General features: G+C 37.8%; 1 protein-coding gene across 1 annotated transcript; it reads right to left on the bottom strand.

Moving 5' to 3' along the window:
* Positions 1 to 14,588: 14,588 nt before the first annotated feature.
* On the bottom strand, positions 14,589 to 17,188 carry LOC117695312 (protein PPP4R3C1-like). The gene has a single exon (XM_034486165.2). It carries the CDS (start codon positions 17,186 to 17,188, stop codon positions 14,801 to 14,803), a length of 2,388 nt encoding a protein of 795 aa, XP_034342056.2. The 3' UTR covers positions 14,589 to 14,800.
* Positions 17,189 to 19,959: the final 2,771 nt, after the last annotated feature.

Below are 19,959 nucleotides of genomic sequence, written 5' to 3'. Positions count from 1 at the left end.
CTCGTGTTCGTCAAGGCTCAAGATCTGGATCTGCAATTGCTGCTGCATCTGGTCCAGCTCCCTAGTCCACTTCCCTTGTAAATAAGCAGAAAGATTATGGCTTTGAATAAATGTATCATTCATAAATCTCAGAGGTGTAATACCTAGATGTGGGGTTGCTGACACGCAGCCCATTTGAACCACATCCGTGAGCTGCTCCACATGGGCTTGGAGCACATCAACTCTCTGATTGACCAACAGGATGCCTGATGCCAGGTATGCATCCACTTTCTGTAGAATGGTCAAAGTCTCAGAGGTCTTTTCTGAAATTTGATTAACAACAGTAGCTGCTGTAACCTTATTAACCATGCCTGTGCCGGCTGTCACAGCTGTAGCTGCAGAGATGGTAATAGCAGTGATAATGGCTACAGTAATGCCAAATTCTCTTTTATGTCTCAATAATGATGTAGTAGGGAAAGTTTCAGGATCAGCTTCTACTGGGATGGGCACAAAGGTAGGCACATGCACAACCAAGGCTAGGTCTAGTGATCCATTCCAGCATTATGCCAAAAGGCATGTAACATTCTTACAATCCAAGATATCAGAATTATTTTGAAAGTTGGATAACATAAAGAAAAATGGGGGGTCCACACACACCGACACCAGTTGTGCAGGTGCATTCCTAAACACCTTATTAATTTTAAAGTTATTCAAATGTCCAGAGATATTAGATCGTGTAGCTGAAACATTTTGTACTTCATGAAATATACCATTCAACAAGACAAAGGCAGATACACCTTTTTTTAACATTCTAAACAGTGGCTACAACACATAATTAAATTGTGTTGAAGCAGGGTAAACTCAAGAAAATACACATATGATTTAATTACATATACTGTCTTCTCAATAGATGAGGCATCTGTAAATATAGAAAATATAGCAAACATCTTTTCTATGGTCTGTATGCATAGTAAATTTTAGGAAATATAAAAGCATGTATAGAGAAAAACTGTAACATATGATTATCAAATTTGTCTAAAATGTTTGTCATGTAATAGGCCTAATTTAATAATTCAATAACCAATTTAATTGTTATGTGCAAGAAAGAATAAACCTTTTATCTAAAATGTTTTTAGGATTTTATCATATAAACTTTATTTGTAAATGAAGCAAGACAAATCCATATTAATGGTTTCTTTTGTCAAAGGGCTGTTGTGGACATATGAGTTGTAATAACACAAACAGCCAACAATTTATTATAGTCTATATAATTTATCTGTTGATAACTAACAGCTTACTTTATTTTCAGCAAAGCTATCTATTTTTTATTAGTTAATTGTCAAGGGGAATTAGGACTTGCATCCCTTTGAAAATATCAAACAGAGGTTTACATCCTCCTATGGTAAGCTTAAGATGAGGTTTTAGCCAATTAATATCTCTAAAGAACTTTTAAAAATCACTAAGAGCAAATCAAGATTAAAAGTAAACCATTTTCTTTTTGCATGTACACTCACAAGCCAGAAGATGGTGCTAGATCCCCACCACAAATGGTTGTGAGCCACCATGTGGTTGCTGGGAGTTCAGCTTTTAAATTTTAAATTATAAGTCTAGCCTTTAATGGCTGAGCCATCTCTCTAGCCCCAACTATCTATTTTTATTAGAATTTTCTGTGTCACAATCTGATTAAGATATAACTGAGGTCTCAAATATTGAAAGACACTGTCTTTGAAACTTTTTTTTTTTGGAGCAACAAGTACTCTAAAAAAAATTTTAAATCTCGTTATATTGGCGCAAAGGCTTGCGGAAAAAACTTCTTTAGAGAAATCCACTAATAAAGTATCACACAATGAATAATATATACTAAAAGATTTAACCTCTTAAGTTTTTGTATTAAAGCAACAACAATATTTACATATATAAAATGTAAAACAATTAACCATTTTCTGAAGCAATCATTTCTAACAAATATTGCTTCATGGGCTCTTAAAACTTATGAATAAATTTACTGACTGTAAACCTCTCACCTTTACCAGAAATGTAAAGGGATGGTATAAAAACATCTTTTATATCTATAATAATTCTATAAGCATTTACTGAAATGGCAGCTTGAGTAGGCAAGTTAGGCTGTATAAATCTTAAATTTGAACTTTATTTTGGATTAATTTAATAACCAATCTGTTTTTAGTCCAATGAATATATCGGATAAAAGCCAACCTTATTCTCTAATAATTGTTACATATATTAGAGGAATTCAAAGCATCTCATTTTTAACAACTTTGAATATAAAGGAATTAAAAACAATTTGAACAATATTTTATCAGCAGGTACAATTATACTCATGGAGGGAAGTAGGCATACTTTTAATGTCTCCAGCATAATCATAACTTTTAGCCCACAGATTGTTGTAAAGTATTTGGGTCTTAGATTTATCCCTCTTCTCACAAGAAACAATGAAGACAAAAGACAAATTCCGGTAAACACATTTCTAGGACCTGGTCTTGAAGACCCAGGGACAAAAGGAGCTTTTGGCACCTGATCTGCAGAGCTCAGTCTGCATTGTCTTAGTTCAAATGTAAATGCGCTTAACCTCCCTCCGGCCTGTTCTCTGAGGCTTTGCTAGGGCTGAACTGTGCGATTTTGACTTTAACTTTAAACCTTAAATTTAAACTGTAAACTTTAAAAGACACGTGTTGTATCTTTTCTCTATAAACATAGGCAAATCAAAAATTTTCAAACTCTCGGTTGAACTACCAACTCTAGCCAATGGAATATTGGCAGTTTAACTATGTTTTTAAGACTCTTTTGCAATATTAGAGTATAACGATGTAAGCAATCTATTTTCTCTAAAATCAACAACCAGTAGATTACCTTTATGCTATATAGTTTTGCTGGCACAAAACAAAGCGTAAAATTTAATGGAAAACTTGTAGCATTATATAACTCAGGCTGCTGGCGGGTGCGCTGTGAGGACGGGACAACCAAGTAACACTCAATAGCTGTAAACAACGGCAGCACTGCAGAATTTGAATGTACTGGCATGGGAACAGGCCAAGATCTAACTATGGCCCATAGTGGTATACTTATCCCCAAATCGAACATCAGTATCAGGAGAATCAGAGCCGTCATCTTGCAATCTAGCTTCATTCTTCACAATCTGCACCAGCCGCATAGGGACCCAAATTGGATTGTCTTCACCTGTGGAATAAACACAAACAGCTCCCCTCCCCGGCCATGGCGGGGGCCTATCACATCCCTGACCTTGGAGAAGGGCCACAGCCATTTCTAAGTTTGCTGCTGCAAGTCCTGCCTTAGTGAGGAGGCCTCCCAGGCCGTGACAGGCTCTCAGCCAGTCTTGTAGCCCCTTGTTTCTACGAGGGACAATGGCTGCACGGCATTCAGCTGTGGCATTTTCAAAGATCATCTGTTCTATCCCTGGCATTGCTTGCTCTGGTTCCCCAAAGATTCTGCCATAAAGGGGGGGGGGGTCCTTTTGTCCTCCAGCCTCTCTCCACCAGCCGGTGGAGGGTCTTTAACCTTAATAGGCTCTGCAGTAGCCCTTGTTTCTTTTGAGTACTCTTTTCTTTCTCCAGGCTCTTTGGCCTGATACCCAGGCTCCTTGGCCTGATCTCCAGGCTCCTTGGCCTGATGCCGGCTAACACGCTCTGGTTCTGGTATGCTAGGGTGGCCCTCTCCTGAAACCTCTTGACTTGCACTAATAGCTGAAAACAAAAGCAACGCAAACAAGAGGCTAGCTAGTGGAGCAGCGACTGTGAGTGAAAGTCCGCTCGCAACGAAGGCTTCCACCCCAGGCATATCTCTCAGAGACGTACCTCATTCCTGTAGTTGTTTAACCCACCCCGAGTCTCGGGGGGGTCTCCGAGGCGCCTTGAAGATCCCGGGTTTCGACGCCAGATGTTCCACGCCCTTTCCGTGTCCCCTTCGCCCGCGAAAGAGACACGTGAGGCAGTGTTCGGGTGGTTACCACAGCGAGGCTTTATTCTTGTATAAGCAGAAGCGGAAAGATGGAAAGCCCGGAAAAGGCACTACTTATATACACCCTAGAGTGACGTGTTCACTTCTGACTGGCTGTTCACTCATTACCTATAATATGCCCCGGGATGGGCAGTGACTTTGGTGCGCTTTTTGCCTTTTGTACCTGCGCAGTCAGTTGTTTACTAGTGGGAGGACAGGATGCCCGTGCCATCTTGTAATGGCGAATGTTGTCACGCTCACACGGCTCCTAACAATCAGGTGTCATAGACACAAGCATCACCAACAGAATACAAGAGATAGAAGAGAGAATCTGATGTGCAGAAGATACCATGGAAAACATAGACACAATGGTCAAAGAAAATGTGAAATGTAAAAAGCTCCTAACAGAAAACATCCAGGACATCCAGGACACAATGAGAAGACCAAACCTAAGGATAATAGGATAGATGAAGGTGAAGACTCCCAACTTAAAGGGCCAGTAAATATCTTCAAACAAAATTATAGAGGAAAACTTCCCTAACCGAAAGAAAGTGATGTCCTTAAATATACAAGAAGCTTACAGAACCCCAAATAGACTAGACCAAAAAAAATACCTCCTGTCACATAATAATCAAAACATCAGATATACAAAACAAAGAGAAGATACTAAAAGCAGTAAGGGAAAAGGTAAAGTAACATATAAAAGCAGACCTATCAGAATTACACCAGATTTCTTACCAGAGACTATAAAAGCCAGAAGATCCTGGACTGATATCATACAGGCCCTAAGAGAACACAAATGCCAGCCCAGACTACTACACCCAGCAAAACTCTCAATCAACATTGATGGAGAAACCAAAATATTCCATGAAAAATCCAAATTTACACAATATTTTGCCACAAATCCAGCACTTCAAAGGATCATTTGTGGAAAACCCCAACATAAGGAGGGAAACTACAACCTAGAAAAAGCAAGAAAGTAATCTTCCAACAACCCTAAAAGAAGGTAGCTATACAAACATAACTCCAATCCCAATAACAAAAATAACAGGAAACAACATTCATTTTTCCTTAATATCTCTTAATATCAATGGACTCAATTCTCCAATAAAAAGATGTAGACTATCAGATTGGATACATAAACAGGATCCAACATTTTGCTGCATACAGGAAATGCACCTTTGTGAAAAAGACAGACACTACCTCAGAGTAAAAGGTTGGAAAACAATCTTCCAAGCAAATGGCCCCAAGAAACAAGCTGGAGTAGCAATTCTAATATCAAATAAAATCGTTTTTCAACCAAAAGTAATCAAAAAAGATAAAGAAGAACTGTAGGACCCTTGCTCTGGAGGGTGTCCCACGACAATCTCCCGGCTGGGGACAGGGTAGGAGCAGGGAGGGCTCACTACTGTCTCCACGCCTCCTCTGGCCTGCATTTCCGCTGTCTGTAGATCTCTGTCCCAACCTGATGCGGGAGGTCTAGGCCAAAGGACACAGAGAATGATCGGGAGGGGAGATTGCCTGCCCCTGCCGCTGCCTCTGGCACCCTGTCATTGACTGGTCTCTCCCAGGTGTTGCCCCTATCTCTCCACACTGAACCGGTAGGCAGCCTGGTGACCCAGGCAGGTTTCCGGTTTCTGAAGTGTTACAGCTCTTTGCTAAGCCAGGAAGTGCCAGCTAAGTAGGAAAGAGGAGAGCTCCCAAGATGCTCTAGGGGAGCCAGCAGGCTCTGAAGTGTTACAGCTCTTTGCTAAGCGAGGAAGTGCCAGCCAGGTAGCAGGAAAAGGCAGTAGATCTCTTGCCCAGTGTTAGCAGCTCTGGAGCCAGCTAGCTGGCAAAAAGGGGAGGGTCCACAACTGAAGCTCTCTCAGACAACAGAATGGTTCTTGTGTGAGCTTTACTTCTCAATTAAGCTCAATATATACAGTTTGGGGTGGGTGAAGGATTTAGCAGCAGGTAACCTTATTGGCTTAGTCTGAAGTTTTTGGGGATGCCTCATATGCATGTGAGGAGAGCCTGGGGCACCATTCCTACTGTGGGAGGGGCTGTGAAGGGCAGAAGCTGAGAGAGCCAGGGGCCCAGGAACAGAGCTGAATGCCTTCCATCACAGGGGGTCTCCGGGGTTCAAAGGCTCATTCGACCAGGCACCCGGTTGTCTCTCAGCTCAGTGCCCCACAAAGAACACTTCATATTCATCAAAGAAAAACTGTACAAAGAGGAACTTGCAATTCTGAACACATATGCTCCAAATGCAAGGGCACCCACACACATAAAAGAAACTTTACTAAAGCTTAAAGCATACATTGCACCTCACACAATAATAGTGGGAGATTTCAACACCCCACTCTCAGCTATGGACAGATCATGGAAACAGAAACTAAACCAAGACACAATGAAACTAACAGAAGTTATGAACCAATTGTACTTCTATTGACATCTATAGAACATTTCATCCTAAAACAAAAGAATATACCTTTTTCTCAGCACCTCATGGTACCTTTTCCAAAATAAACCATATAATTGGTCACAAAACAGGCCTCAACAGATACAAAAACATTGAAATAATCCCTTGTACCCTATCAGACCACTGTGGACTAAGACTCAGCTTTGACATGGACAAAAACAATGGAAAGTCCACATACAAGTGGAAACTGAACAATGCTCTACTCAATGATAACTTGGTCAAGGAAGAAATAAAGAAAGAAATTAAAGACTTTTTAGATGTAAATGAAAATGAGGACACATCATATCAAAATTTGTGGGACTCCATGAAAGCAGTACTAAGAAGAAAAATCATAGCTCTAAGTGCCCACAAAAAGAAAATGGAAAGAGCATACATTAATAACCTGACAACACACCTGAAAGTGTTAGAACAAAAAGAAGCTAATATACCTAAGAGGAGTAGACAGCAGGAAATAATCAAAATCAGGGCTGAAATCAACCAAGTTGAAACAGAAAGAACCATACAAAATATCAACAAAACCAGGAGCTGGTTCTTCGAGAAAATCAACAAGATAGACAAACCCTTAGCCAGACTAACCAAAGGGCGCAGAGACAGTACTCAAATTAATAAAATCAGAACTGAAAAGGGAGACATAATAACAGAAACAGAGGAAATTAAAAAATCATCAGATCCTACTACAAAGGCCTATACTCAACAAAATTGGAAAATCTGGATGAAATGGACGATTTTCTAGATAGATACCAGGTACCAAAGTTAAAGAGGAGCTGATAAACCATCTAAACAGTCACATAACCCCTAAAGAAATAGAAGCAGTCATTAAAAATCTCCCGACCAAAAAAGTCAGGGCCAGATGGTTTTAGTGCAGAATGCTATCAGACCTTCCAGAAAGACCGAATACCAATTCTTTTCAAACTATTCCACAGAATAGAAACAGAAGGAACAATACCCAATTCATTATATGAAGCTACAATTTCACTCATACTTAAGCCTCACAAAGACCCAACAAAGAAAGAGAACTACAGACCAATCTCTCTTACGAATATGGATACAAAAATACTCAATAAAATTCTCACAAACTGAATCCAAGAACACATCAAAACAATTATCCATCATGATCAAGTAGGCTTTATCCCAGGAATGCAGTGATGGTTCAATATTTGGAAATCCATCAATGTAATCCCCTACATAAATAAACTCAAAGAAAAAAAACACATTATCATCTCACTAGATGCTGAGAAAGCATTCAGAGGACAATGCTCACAGCTAACCACTGATATGATTAAGGGTTTCCCAATGGAGAACTTAGACAGAAGACTGAAAGATCAGAAAGGGTTTGTAACCCCAGGAGAAAAGCAACAATACCAAACACCCAGAGCCCCCCAGGGTCTAAACCACCAGCCTGGGAGCACATAGGGAAGGACCCATGACTCCAGCAGTATATGTAGGGGGGGATGGCCTCGTCAGGCACAGGTGGGAGACAAGTTTCTTGGTCCCATAAAAAATGGACACAGAGTGGGGGGTGGGAATGTGAGGGTGGGGAGAGGGAAGTGGGGGGATAGGTGCAGGCACTGCCTCATAGAAGCATGAGGAGGGGGAATGGGATAGGAGGTTTCTTGGTCGTGGGAGGAAGTGGGGTAAGGGGATAAAATCTGAAAGGTAAATATAATACCCAATTAAAAAAAAAGAGAGATGAAAAAAGGAGAAAAAAAGAGAAAAATGAAAAAAAAGAAAGAAAAATAGGAGATTTAATAACACAAAGGGAAGGATTTAGAAATTTAGGAGGCAGTTTATATTAATGGAAACAGCATCATAGAAACTGGAAAATCACACCCTCATAGAAACACAAGGACAGGGGATGGGATAAGGGGTTCCTGGATGGTGGGAGGAATGGGATAAGGGGATACAATTTGAAATGTAAATATTACAACCAGTTTTAAAAAGGGGGAAAAAAGAAAAGTTGTTAGAACAAACATCTTTAAAAAAATGTCAACCCTCTAGGAAATTTTTTTTTCTTGATACTAAAACTTGTTCTGAGAATTGTATATTGTAGAATACACAGCCTTGGTGTATCTACTCATCAAGCATACTGAGCAGACCTGCCCAAACCTCTGATGTCCTGGAATTCCATCTGGATGCAGTGAAGACACAGCATCACAGGCTTATGAATTTACTCTCCCCCCCTTCTAATATCTCAGTGCCCTTAATCAGCTTGAAGAAGTTAAAGAAGAGTCAGCGCCTCTATTCCCTGGGCTTGGGGACTAAGGTGGTTAATAATGGTCTGTCTTTCTGGGGGAAAGTAGTGGTTTTGTTGGAACAGGGAGGACTAGCTAGGACTTATTGCATAGCCATAACCTATTGGTAGAAATCTGTATAATTATTATCAAGATAAAGTTATAATTTCTTAAATGGTACAAAATTTACTTTGATTTTAAAGTTATGGTTTTCATCGGTACAAGCTTCTTATTGATATAAAAGTGAGATGAATATTGATACTCTCATGGGCATTGTGCCTGTATAACACATTTAGGAATACAAGGCTTAGACCCAGTCCTTCTTTAATTTTTTTTAACTGATTTTGGACAGTTAGCCTATGTGTTAAGGGACTAGAGCATATTCATGGCTTTGAGTTTAATGTTAGCGTGTTTTCCGTATTTTATTTAGAAATAGCTGAGAGGAGTTAACAGACAACACTCCAGGGTACTTTACATGGATAATTGGTTTTCAAAAAGTCAGAAACCCATAGAATTGATGTTACAAATATTTATATATTTAAGGTTCATTTTGATTAGAGACCTGTCTGCTCCTGACAGCTTCCTATTGTGGATTTTATGAAGAAATTGAGCATCTTGGAGATACTCCAGTTGTGCGGTGACAGCCACTAGGCAAGAATTGCCTCTTTCCATCTACAGACAAATTACTGTCCAGAAAAGGACACACTTGCAGAATAGTCGACTGATTATATCTGCCTAGACAGAGTAATCAGCCCTTAATAATTCTGCGTCACTCAGGTCTGTCAAATGATTCTGGGCCAGAAGCCTGAAGATTTGATGCTCCAACATTCAGTAGTATAGGGGCTTTTCAGGTGTTCAGCTTTCTCTATAAATTGGCTAAATTTTAGAAGCTATGCTTTGTGCTTCCCATAATTTCAGTTAACTCAGTCATTCTGGATTTCTGACGGGGTTGTCGACCTATAGTCTCATAGCCAATCCTGGCTATTTACTTTGAGAGAAAAGATCTGAGTGGATGGTTTTCAGCTACCATTTATTTTAAAGCCAAGAAAAAAGCCAGGTTCAAAACTAAGTGTTTTAGTTAGGAGAGTCATCCCCAATTTAAAGTTGTTCTACAGGCCAATAATAATGAAAACCACATAGTACTGGTATAAAAACAGTCAGGATAATCAATGAAATTGAATCAAATTTCTAGATATTCAAACACATATGGACACCTGACTTTGGATAAAGAAGCCAGAAATACATGATGAGAAAAAAGAAAACAGCTTCAACAAATGGTGGTGGTCTAACTAGATGTCAGTATGTAGAAGAACACAAGTAGATTCATATTTTTTACCCTGCACAAACTTAAGTCTAAGTAGATCAAGGAACTCAACATAAAACTAGATATACTACATATGATAGTAGAAAAATTGGGGCATAGCTTTTAACACTTTGGCATAGGAGAAAACTTCCTGAATAGAATATCAATAGCTCAGACACTAAGATCAATAGTCAATAAACAGTACCCCATGAAACTGAAAAGCTTTTGCTAGGCAAAGAACATTGTCTTTCCAATGGCTATCTATATATCTATATAGATTGCTATGGGGGTATTAGGATATGAAAGAGAAGTTGAAAAAGAAGCCTTTTGTGTCTCTTCTTCTCAACTATGATTCTGCAGTTTCTAATAGCATTGCAAAAGAAGCTTCCTTTCCCTTTATAGTCAGTGGCAGTATGGATCATAGTCTTCTACATGGTTTCTGGTTATAGCATGGTCCATGGACATATCTTCCTTCAGGTAGTACCACAAACAATGGATATCCCCATAGCCTATGGTGGTAATATGGCCCATGCACATCAACACCACCCTTGATGCATCAAAGCCATAGACAGCAGCATAAACACCAGCAGCAATATAGACCTCAGATATCAACAGGACCTCTAGAATCATCCCAGTCCATACACATCAACATGGTTCCAGGTGCCAGCTTGAACCCTTTGACTTCAACATGTCTTCAAGTCGCAGCATAGATGAATAATATCCAAATGGCCTTACGTCATAACATGGGCCACAGACATCCATATTGCCTTCAGCTGCAGAAGATCCAAGGACTCCACCATGGTACTCATTGCATCATGGAACACAGGACATCAACATGACCTCAGGTGGAATGACAGCCACTTCTGTAAGAGCCATAATTTTGTCCATAGTCTGTTTTGTGCCTGAGAGCTGTGTTGATGTCTGTGGTCCAACTTACCACTGGAGAACATGGGGAGTTCAGTGGTCTGTGCTGTTACCTAAATTGATCTGGATTTATGTGGACCTTGCTGCAAAAGTCTGTGTAGATACCTTTAAATGTTTTGCCTGAAATTTGATATCTTTTCTTTCTATTGACTTGCTTTGTCCAATGTTGATATGAGAGGGTTGGCCTTGTTTTATTATAATTTGTTATGTCATGTTCAGTTGATATCCCTGGGAAGCTGGTTCCTTTTTGAAGGGAAACAGATGAGGAGTGGATTTGGGACAGAGGGAAGATGGCAAAGTGTGCTGGGAGTAGTGGAGTTAGGGGAAACCGTGTTTAGGATGTAATATATGTAAATAATACAAATCAATAAGCAATACAATGTTGCTAAGAGTCACTCTCAGACAAAACAACCTACACAGAAGACTGACACAATGTCTGTTGCTTGAAAGAAGCAAAAACAAACCAAACTGCCTTAAAAATATTCAGACCAACTGAGCTCCATGAAAATGATAATTTCCAATCTGTTGTGCTGCCTGCAGGCTATGCAAAGTGCCCCAGGTTTCCAGCTTTTGTGATCTGTCACCTTTGCTGGGATGGGTTTTGGTGATGTAGCTGTCTTTGTATCATTTCTGCTTACCCATATTTTTGTAAGAAACCCCAATAGAATGTCAGGAGCAGCTTTGCTTATACACTGAAGGCCTAAATTCAGCCATAGGCCTAAGTCCGCCTGCTAACACAAAGTCTCAGGTCTCTTTGGAAAAACACTGAAACAGATAGCTATAAGATAGTGTAAACAAGCAGCTTTGGTGGACAGTTGCCAGGCTTTAGTTATAGACCATGTAGATAGGTGACCTTGATGGATAGTACCAACTTAGATAAGGATAAGTGAATCATAAGCAGAGTCATAGTGAACTGTCCCCTGAACCTTTACCCAGCTGACACTCTGTTCTGGAAGATATCTGTACTCTCCCTAAACATCTATGCTCCTGTGTCATCATCTTCCCCACATCCTGCCTTTTTGTTTATATAATCCCCGTGTGACAAAAGTAAAATCTGCGATTTGATCAGCCTATAGACAAATCACCATTCTTTGCATTCACCTGTCTCCCATCTTCTCTTTCAGGTGACCTCCCTGGACCCCTGTTTAATGCTCTGCTGGCCAGGACAATAGAACTCATTGGTTCACCAAGTTGGACTTTGGTGGTATCTGTACTTTGGTCTGTCATGGGTTACATATCTGGGATAGCTAAACATGTAAATTTCATCTCTCCAGGAATAGGTTTGTCACACCATGTCATTGTGACATAGCTAGAGGTTTATGAGGGACAGGAGGCAGGATATAATAGTTTAATTGAAAATTTTCCCAACATAATTTGGCCATGTATTAGAACACTTGGCCCATGTTTGGTGGCACTGTTTGTGAAGGATATGGAAACTTTAGAAAGTAAAGCTTTGCTAAAGAAAGGGCATCACTGAGGATTGGTACTGACAGCATATAGACTTTCTTACTTTTAATTCTCTCTCCCCCACCATTTCCCCCTTCCTCTCCCTCTCCCACTACATCACCCTTTCTCTCTCCCTCCAGCCCTGCCTTTCCATCTGTCTCTGTCTCTTCTTTCTCCTTCCTGTATATGGATAAAATGTGATTGCCAGCTTTCTGCCCATCTGCTGCCATGACTCCCCTGCCATTTATGGGTTCCTCATTCAAGAGCCACAAGCCAAAAGGAAATATTTCTTCCATTAGTTGATTTTTAAAAATTATCTATCTATCTATCTATCTATCTATCTATCTATCAATCATCTATCTATCTATCTATCTATCTATCAATCATCTGTGTATCTATGTATCAATCATCTATTACTACATATACATACATACTTATATTGGTATTTTGACTGTATGTATTTCTGTGTATTACATGCATGAAGTGTTACTGCAGGCCAAAAGTTGGTAGCATGCTTCAGGGAACTGGACTTATATATGTTTCTTAGCTACTTTGTGAATGCTAGGGATCAAATAGAGTTTTATAAAGATGGAACTATCTCTCTAGCTTCCATATACTGATTTTTGTTATGTGTTTTATTACCACAAAAAAGCTACTAATAATGCTTTCTTTTACAGTATGAGACCTCACAGTTCAGAGACTGAATCTCAGAAGAGACTCAGTCATTATAGTTTTGAACAATGTTGAAACCATTAAAGACCATGGGGTGTTTAACAGTTAGACTAAATACATTTTGTAATTGTGTATGAGATTGTAGAAGGTTATGCCTAAATAGTTGTATGTTTGTGTGTAAAGTAGGCAAAGGTTAATTAGTGATAGTAATTAACAGAATCTATATTACACTTAGGAGACAAACTTCTTGGCTTATTTATGAGGCAGTTTATAGACTGGGAAAAGTGAGATTGTAAAACCAACCTTGAATATATGTGACACTGTATCACTAACTAATGCCTTTTTAAATTTTTGTTTATTGGATATTTTATTTACATTTCAGATATGATCCCCTTTCCACATTTCCCTCCACCAGGAACCCCCTATCCCATCCCCTCCTCCTGCTTCTATGACAATGTGCCCACACCCACCCACCCACTCCAACCTTCCCACCCACAAATTCCTCCCACACTAGCCATCTAGCCTTAGGACCAAGGATATCCTCTCCCACTTATGCCCCACAAGGCCATCCTTTCTTACATATACAGCTGTAGTCATGGGTCCCTCCCTATGTGCTCCCAGGAGGGTGGTTTAGATCCTGGAAGCTCTGGTTGTTTGGTATTGTTGCTCTCCCCATAGGGCCGCAAACCCCTTCAGCTCCTTCAATGTTCTCTCTAAGTCCTCCATTGGAAACACCATGATCAGTTTAATGATTATCTGTGAGCAGACTTATATCTTATACTAAATGAGAAGATAAATTGAATTGAGTCTCAGAAATTATCTAGTTGCTTGTTGAATGTGTATGAAATGTGACAGGATATTTTGGTTCCTCCAATAACTTGAAGTGTCTGCTCTCCTCACCAGGATGGAATGTATCCATTCACCGTACTCACCGTATAAGACAGAATCAAAATTTCCACTATTAAGTTGTTTCTGTTAGTTTGTTTCAGTAACCAGAAATATATATATATATATATATATATATATATATATGTGTGTGTGTGTGTGTGTGTGTGTGTGTGTGTGTGTGTGTGTGTGTATCCAAGCATGTACCAATTACTCCAGGGAAAAGGATAAAGCTTCATCAACTTTCTCTAATTTGATATTTTACCCCATCTAGTTTTACCCCATAAAGATTCTACAGAAATCACATTAGGAATAGTACTATATTGATACTGATAGTTTGTATGTCTTATCTATAAAGAAGAACATTAACAGCAACTTCTTTAGGATCAAGCTTAGCTCTTTATTTATGAAAATAGGTACTGAGTTGCACTGAATGTTGTTTCCCTATTATTATTATTCATAATGTTGAAGTTCTGTTAAATCTTCAAAGAAATGTTGAAAAGTCTCAATTTATTTTTATTTTAATATGATTTTGTCTTCCATACAACAAAATACACTTTAAACAAACTTAGTTTATGTAAAGAATTTCACTGCTAGATCCTTTTATGAAAGTAGGCTTTGAAATAAAAACTTTGTAGTTGCTTCTAATATAAAGACTTTAGTAAAAATTGCATTACTTTATCAAACCATGTGCTGAAGTAAGATGTTCTTGATAAGAAGTTATCACTCAGTTGCTGTTTATTTTATACTATGCATCTGTATTGTGGGAGGTTTTCTTTATATAAAATAGAGGCCTCTTATTATCTTTGCCCTGTATTCTACCACATGTTAATGTCAATAGGTAAAAGATTTTTTAACTAGATTTTTCAGTTTGTGATACTTATAGAATTATATTTGAATAGGAGTTGAGGGCCTCATGTGATTTTATGAACTAAGATTAGGTCTTTTTTTCAGGGGTTCTTCATCTTCATCTTCCTCTTTATCATTACTGTAAGAATCATCATCACTCTCTCCATCAGTATCATATGGGTAATCCACTAAGGGAACAAGACTGCTACAGTGTGACCTACCCATTCTGTTAGCAGAAGCATCACCATGAGATGGACAACATTTAAAACCTTCAGATGATTTTCTTTTTCGACGTTCTATTACATTTTCACTCTCATTTCTCTCTTTAAATTTCATAATTATGTCATAATGACTTGGACAGTCTCTTCCCTTTGGTAGAATAGCCACTTCTTTTGTGATTCCTCTACAACATATATCTGCTTTGACTTTTACCTCCTTAACTTTGGTATGTCTGCTATATATTTTCTGGTATATTATATTATGTAAATTTCTTCTTACTCGACATTCTCTCTTCTTCTCATCTTCATATTTAGTTTTTAACCCTTTAAATGTCTGGACATATTCAATTGATTCAAAAGCAGTAAAAAAGTTTTCGACAATGTTTGCAATAAGAGACTTGATGTTTTCTTTTCTTATAAATTCAAATAGCTCAATAATAGTTGAATTTAACATATTATACCGATGACCATTATGCATAAAAGCATTTACAACTGGTTCAAACAGGTTTTTCTTAATTATGTAAATATTGTAAATTTCATCTTTAAGACCAATTATCTTTCTCATAAACTGGACTGCACACAAAATCAGAAATGTGTGCTTTGACCTCATCAGCACCAAGATTCTGCTGAGCAAGTTGTTACTCAAAATATAATTCTTTATAAATGTTGAGTGGTATTGTACACAAAAAGTAAGTATTTCTAAAACTACTTCAAGCAATTGTGCATTTTGATAACTATCAGGACAGATGTTAGCCCTATTATCATTGTCATTTTCTACTGTGGTGGACAAAATTGGTGCTACGAGGCTACTCATGCAATGTGTATAGAAGAAGGTGAGAAATTCCTTTTTTTCACATCCATTGGCACGCATATTTTCTGGATCAAGAAGGGTACGAAAAACTGCTGTTAAAATGATTCCATGTGAAAATTCAGGATCAGAAACACAGATCATTTGTTTGATCATTATATTAATGAGAAGGTCATCATTATCTTCACTGTCCTGAGCTTCATTCAGTAGATACTCTCGGACAAGGCATGGATTATATTCTACTAGATAAGGAAATATATCGAGAGCAGCTACTTGTATTTGGTAATCATGCACATGTAATGCAACTTTCAGAGAACTCATGATTCCTAGTTTTATTAATGTTTTCAGTAATTCATCTTTCTCTTGATTCTCCAATATCTTAGCAAATGAACAGAATTCCTTGAAGAATAATAACAATTCATGCCGCCTCTCATCACTTGAACTATTATCTTTTAACTGAGCAAGAACTTCAAGCAAAAAATTTTTATCATCCTGCAGCATGGTAATTATTTCAACTTTGTTGAAGAAAATCATAGTGGTAAGATCAGAAAGATTTGTTTCAAATACGGAAGATGTGGGCAATACAATATCATGAACATATTGCATTCTGTAAGTCTGTTGTATTGTTTGCCTAAGTTGGGAGTGTGTTATTGGCATAATTTCCTTTAATTTGGCATTTTGAGTCAAGAATTCCCTGTACTGCTTTGGCTGATCCAAAGCAGGGTCATATTCAAGGCATCCTACCATATCCATGAAAAATTCATCAGAAAACATGATTTTAAACAAACGTGAATCATCTAGAAACAGTATTCCTTTAATGATGTTATTTAAATAGTGTAAGCCTTCCATGTTCTTCAGTTTTTCGCAAGTGTTAAAAAGCTGTAGCAATTTTTTAAGGTAACCTCCTTTTTCCAATACCAGTGCCAGCCTTTCCTTGCGGCTTGGTGTTTCATGGACAAAAGTAAATAAATCTGCAATATTTTCAAGGGTATGAAGTTCACAGTTTGGTATCTGAATCAAATTCCAGATTGGCAGCAGATCTTCAAAAGTTTCCAGATCATCAGTAAGTTCTTGTGTTATTTCTACACTTGGATCTTTACCTTGAACCTGGCAGATATCTTTCCAAATCTCTTGACAATCATTTGGTTCCTGGAAATGTATTGCCATACCGTGCTTCTTAGCTTCAGACCAAATGATTACCTCCCCTTGTTGTTTGTGGTAGGGCACGTTAGGATGTATTTTGCACTCCATAATCAGTGAGTCATCTGATTCTGAGTGAACAAGCAGGCATACACCTTGGAGCCTTTCAATGTATTTGGATGAAATTTGTCCTGCTCCCATGTCTTTCCATTGCTCATCTTCCACCATAATATAGACTTTTACTCTATTTAGTTTGCCATCCATAATGATTTCTGGCTTTGCCTTGCTAGGCCACATCCTAGTGAAGATCTTGGCTTTTTGTACTCTGTCTAGAAGTTGCTATTCCTTGCTACATTGGCAAGGAATGTCGCTGATGGTACAATTCTGAAAAAAAAAAGTAAGAGAGCAGATTACTGGGTGCTTCTTTTTAATTGGATAGTTTATTTATTTACATTTAAAATGTTATCCCCTTTCCTGGTTTCCCCTCCCAGAAACTCCCTATCAGACCCCCCCCCCCTGCTTCTATGAGGATGCTTCCTCCGGCCACCCACTTACTCCCACATCACCACCCTGGCATTCCCCTACACTGAGGCATCAAGCCTTGATTACTGAGTGTTAAATGAATGACAGAGGGTAAGAGAGGGCCCAGTCCCTCATCACTAAGATTGTTAGTGGTGAAGGCCCTGATACTTTTCAATCCTCCCTTACTGAAGTATCACCAACAAACCTCTCTCAGGAGTACTTGAATCCTTGAGCCTGCCTTAGTTCTGGCAGCATCTTGTGATTCACCTAAGATTCTTTCTAATAAGAATGTGCTTATATAACATATACTGTGAAAGGGACCTGCCTCCCCAACTTTAAAAAATGAAAGCTTCGAAAATACTATATATGTTTTCTATAAAATATTTTGTTTCTCAAAAGTATTTTCACTCATCAGAAGTGTGGTTCTTATGCCCTTAAGCAAAAACAAATTTAATTACCAATGTTCTGGCCAAGGCTACACTTCGCACTGTATGCCAATGAAAAGTTGGGACACATAAATACACATACATCATTATAGACAGGATGCCATCCCCAGCATAATTGGGGTTTTTTACAAGACATACTCTTGGACATCTTGTACTCTGTATCACATGTCTACTTATTAAGGGAAGATCTTTTTTTCAGCCCCATCTCTCCATTCTGTTTAGCCTGAAATTTTACCTTACACTGGGTAAAATATTTCCTCAAATGTTTACCTTCACTTAATCATGTACTTTGTTATTGAGAAGAATTGGGTTAAATGGGAAGTGAATGAATATTTGTTAAGGTTGAGAATTAACATATTTAAAATATTTCATTTTTTCTGTTTTTTTTTTTTTTAAATTATTACTCTATAGTGCTTTGAATTTGCTAGAGCCATTTCTCTGTGTCATCCTGGCCATCAGAAGTCCAGTGTTTGACTCAAGCAGAGGCCCTCTACTCAACCACAAACCACTGTGGCTACAATACCAGAGGGGAAATGGAAACCAAGAACAAAACAGCCCTCTAAAAATATATAAATCAAATAACTACAAAACAAAACAAGACTCAGAAATTGGCACCTAGACCAATTACCACCACAAACCCAGATGCCTAGACACCAGTGTAAGAACACAATCATAACATTCAGGGCAGTTCTGTCAGCACCAGAGCCCACCTATCCTACTAAGATTGAGAATTGATACGTGTAAATTATTATATCATGTTCTTTTTAAAAGAATTATGGATAGTGTTTTAAACATGCTATAGCCATTTCTGTGGGACTTTATAATGCTAACAAGTGGCTCTACAAGTAAACTATTTCTAGCCTATATCTGTTCATGATAATGAATGTAATAAAAGTAATGTCATAGTTACTAGATACAGCTTGTGAAGGAATTTATATTTCTGCCTAAAATTTCATAATAATCTAGCGATATATGTGTATTAACAGTCTCTTTAGTGTCAAGGAACAAAAATTGTCAATACATTTTCAGAGTTCAAATTTTTAGTAAGTTGAGAAATTCTAATTTGTGCATGTCTTTCTAATTCCAAAATTGGTTAACTGAGGAACTGAATTGCTATTGCTGTCTTTTCTTGGCTTTCATTACACTCTATTTCACATTCCTCCCATCTATATAATTTGTAATCAGCATTAAATAATCAAGACTCAATGAAAGTCACACATTTCCTGCTTTAGATCCACATCTGTGCATAGATAACTGAAAACTAGAAGTTTGGATATGGCAACTCTGTTAAATATAATTTTGATAGTGTCTAAGTTGATTTTTGATGTGACAGCAACTTCTGCAGGTTTCTTTTTCAAGAAATATTTCTCCCAAATATTAACCCTGTTATTTCAACAGAAAAAGTGATAATTGACCAAATTAAGCCCATTTGAATTTGAAAAGTCCTATTTGTAATATACATTTCATTTTCCATAGCACTAGTGATGTGTGACAATTCTTAATTAAGTAAGGTACAGAAAGATTTTTATATACATCTATCACAACAATGATATTCAACAAATAATACTCAAGAATAGTCATCAAGACACTACAGCTTGCACATTAGGAAAGTTGTGTGAAAATAATAATTAGTGAAAACAATTTAAGAATACTATCTTTAGAAACAAAAATTATGAGTTGTATAAATATAAAAGTTAAAGACTTTTATAAGAAGAACTACATGTATAGTTAAAATACTTCATTTTAGTGAGGTTTAGAAATATAAGGTAACAGTTAAATTCATCAAAGTTTTATTTCTATTGTATTTATATTAACTCTCCTTCAACAGTTAATTATAATACTGTCAATTCTCTGAATTTGTCCTTAAGTACTATTCTACTAGAAAAATCCATCACAAATCCATATATTTTCAAAGTTTTATCCTTTTTAGGCCAATAATGTTATTTAAAATACATCAGATATATTTCTATTTTAAGGCCTTTGTGCCTTGTTTGTGTTTTGACCAGAAATGTACGATTTCTAAGATAGGATTTGTCTCAAGCACCCATTATCTCCAAAAATTGAAGCAAGTTCTCTTTTTTTAAAGACTCAGTCTACACA

Source organism: Arvicanthis niloticus, chromosome X (genome assembly GCF_011762505.2).
Source record: "Arvicanthis niloticus isolate mArvNil1 chromosome X, mArvNil1.pat.X, whole genome shotgun sequence".
Lineage (NCBI taxonomy): Eukaryota > Metazoa > Chordata > Mammalia > Rodentia > Muridae > Arvicanthis > Arvicanthis niloticus.
The sequence above is the reverse complement of the archived record's forward strand: the minus strand, read 5'-3'. Positions and strand labels throughout refer to the sequence as shown.

What these genes read in the sequence shown, in the direction of transcription:
- LOC117695312 (XM_034486165.2), bottom strand. Translation starts at nt 17,188, where the DNA reads ATGTGGCCTAGCAAGGCAAAGCCAGAAATCATTATGGATGGCAAACTA.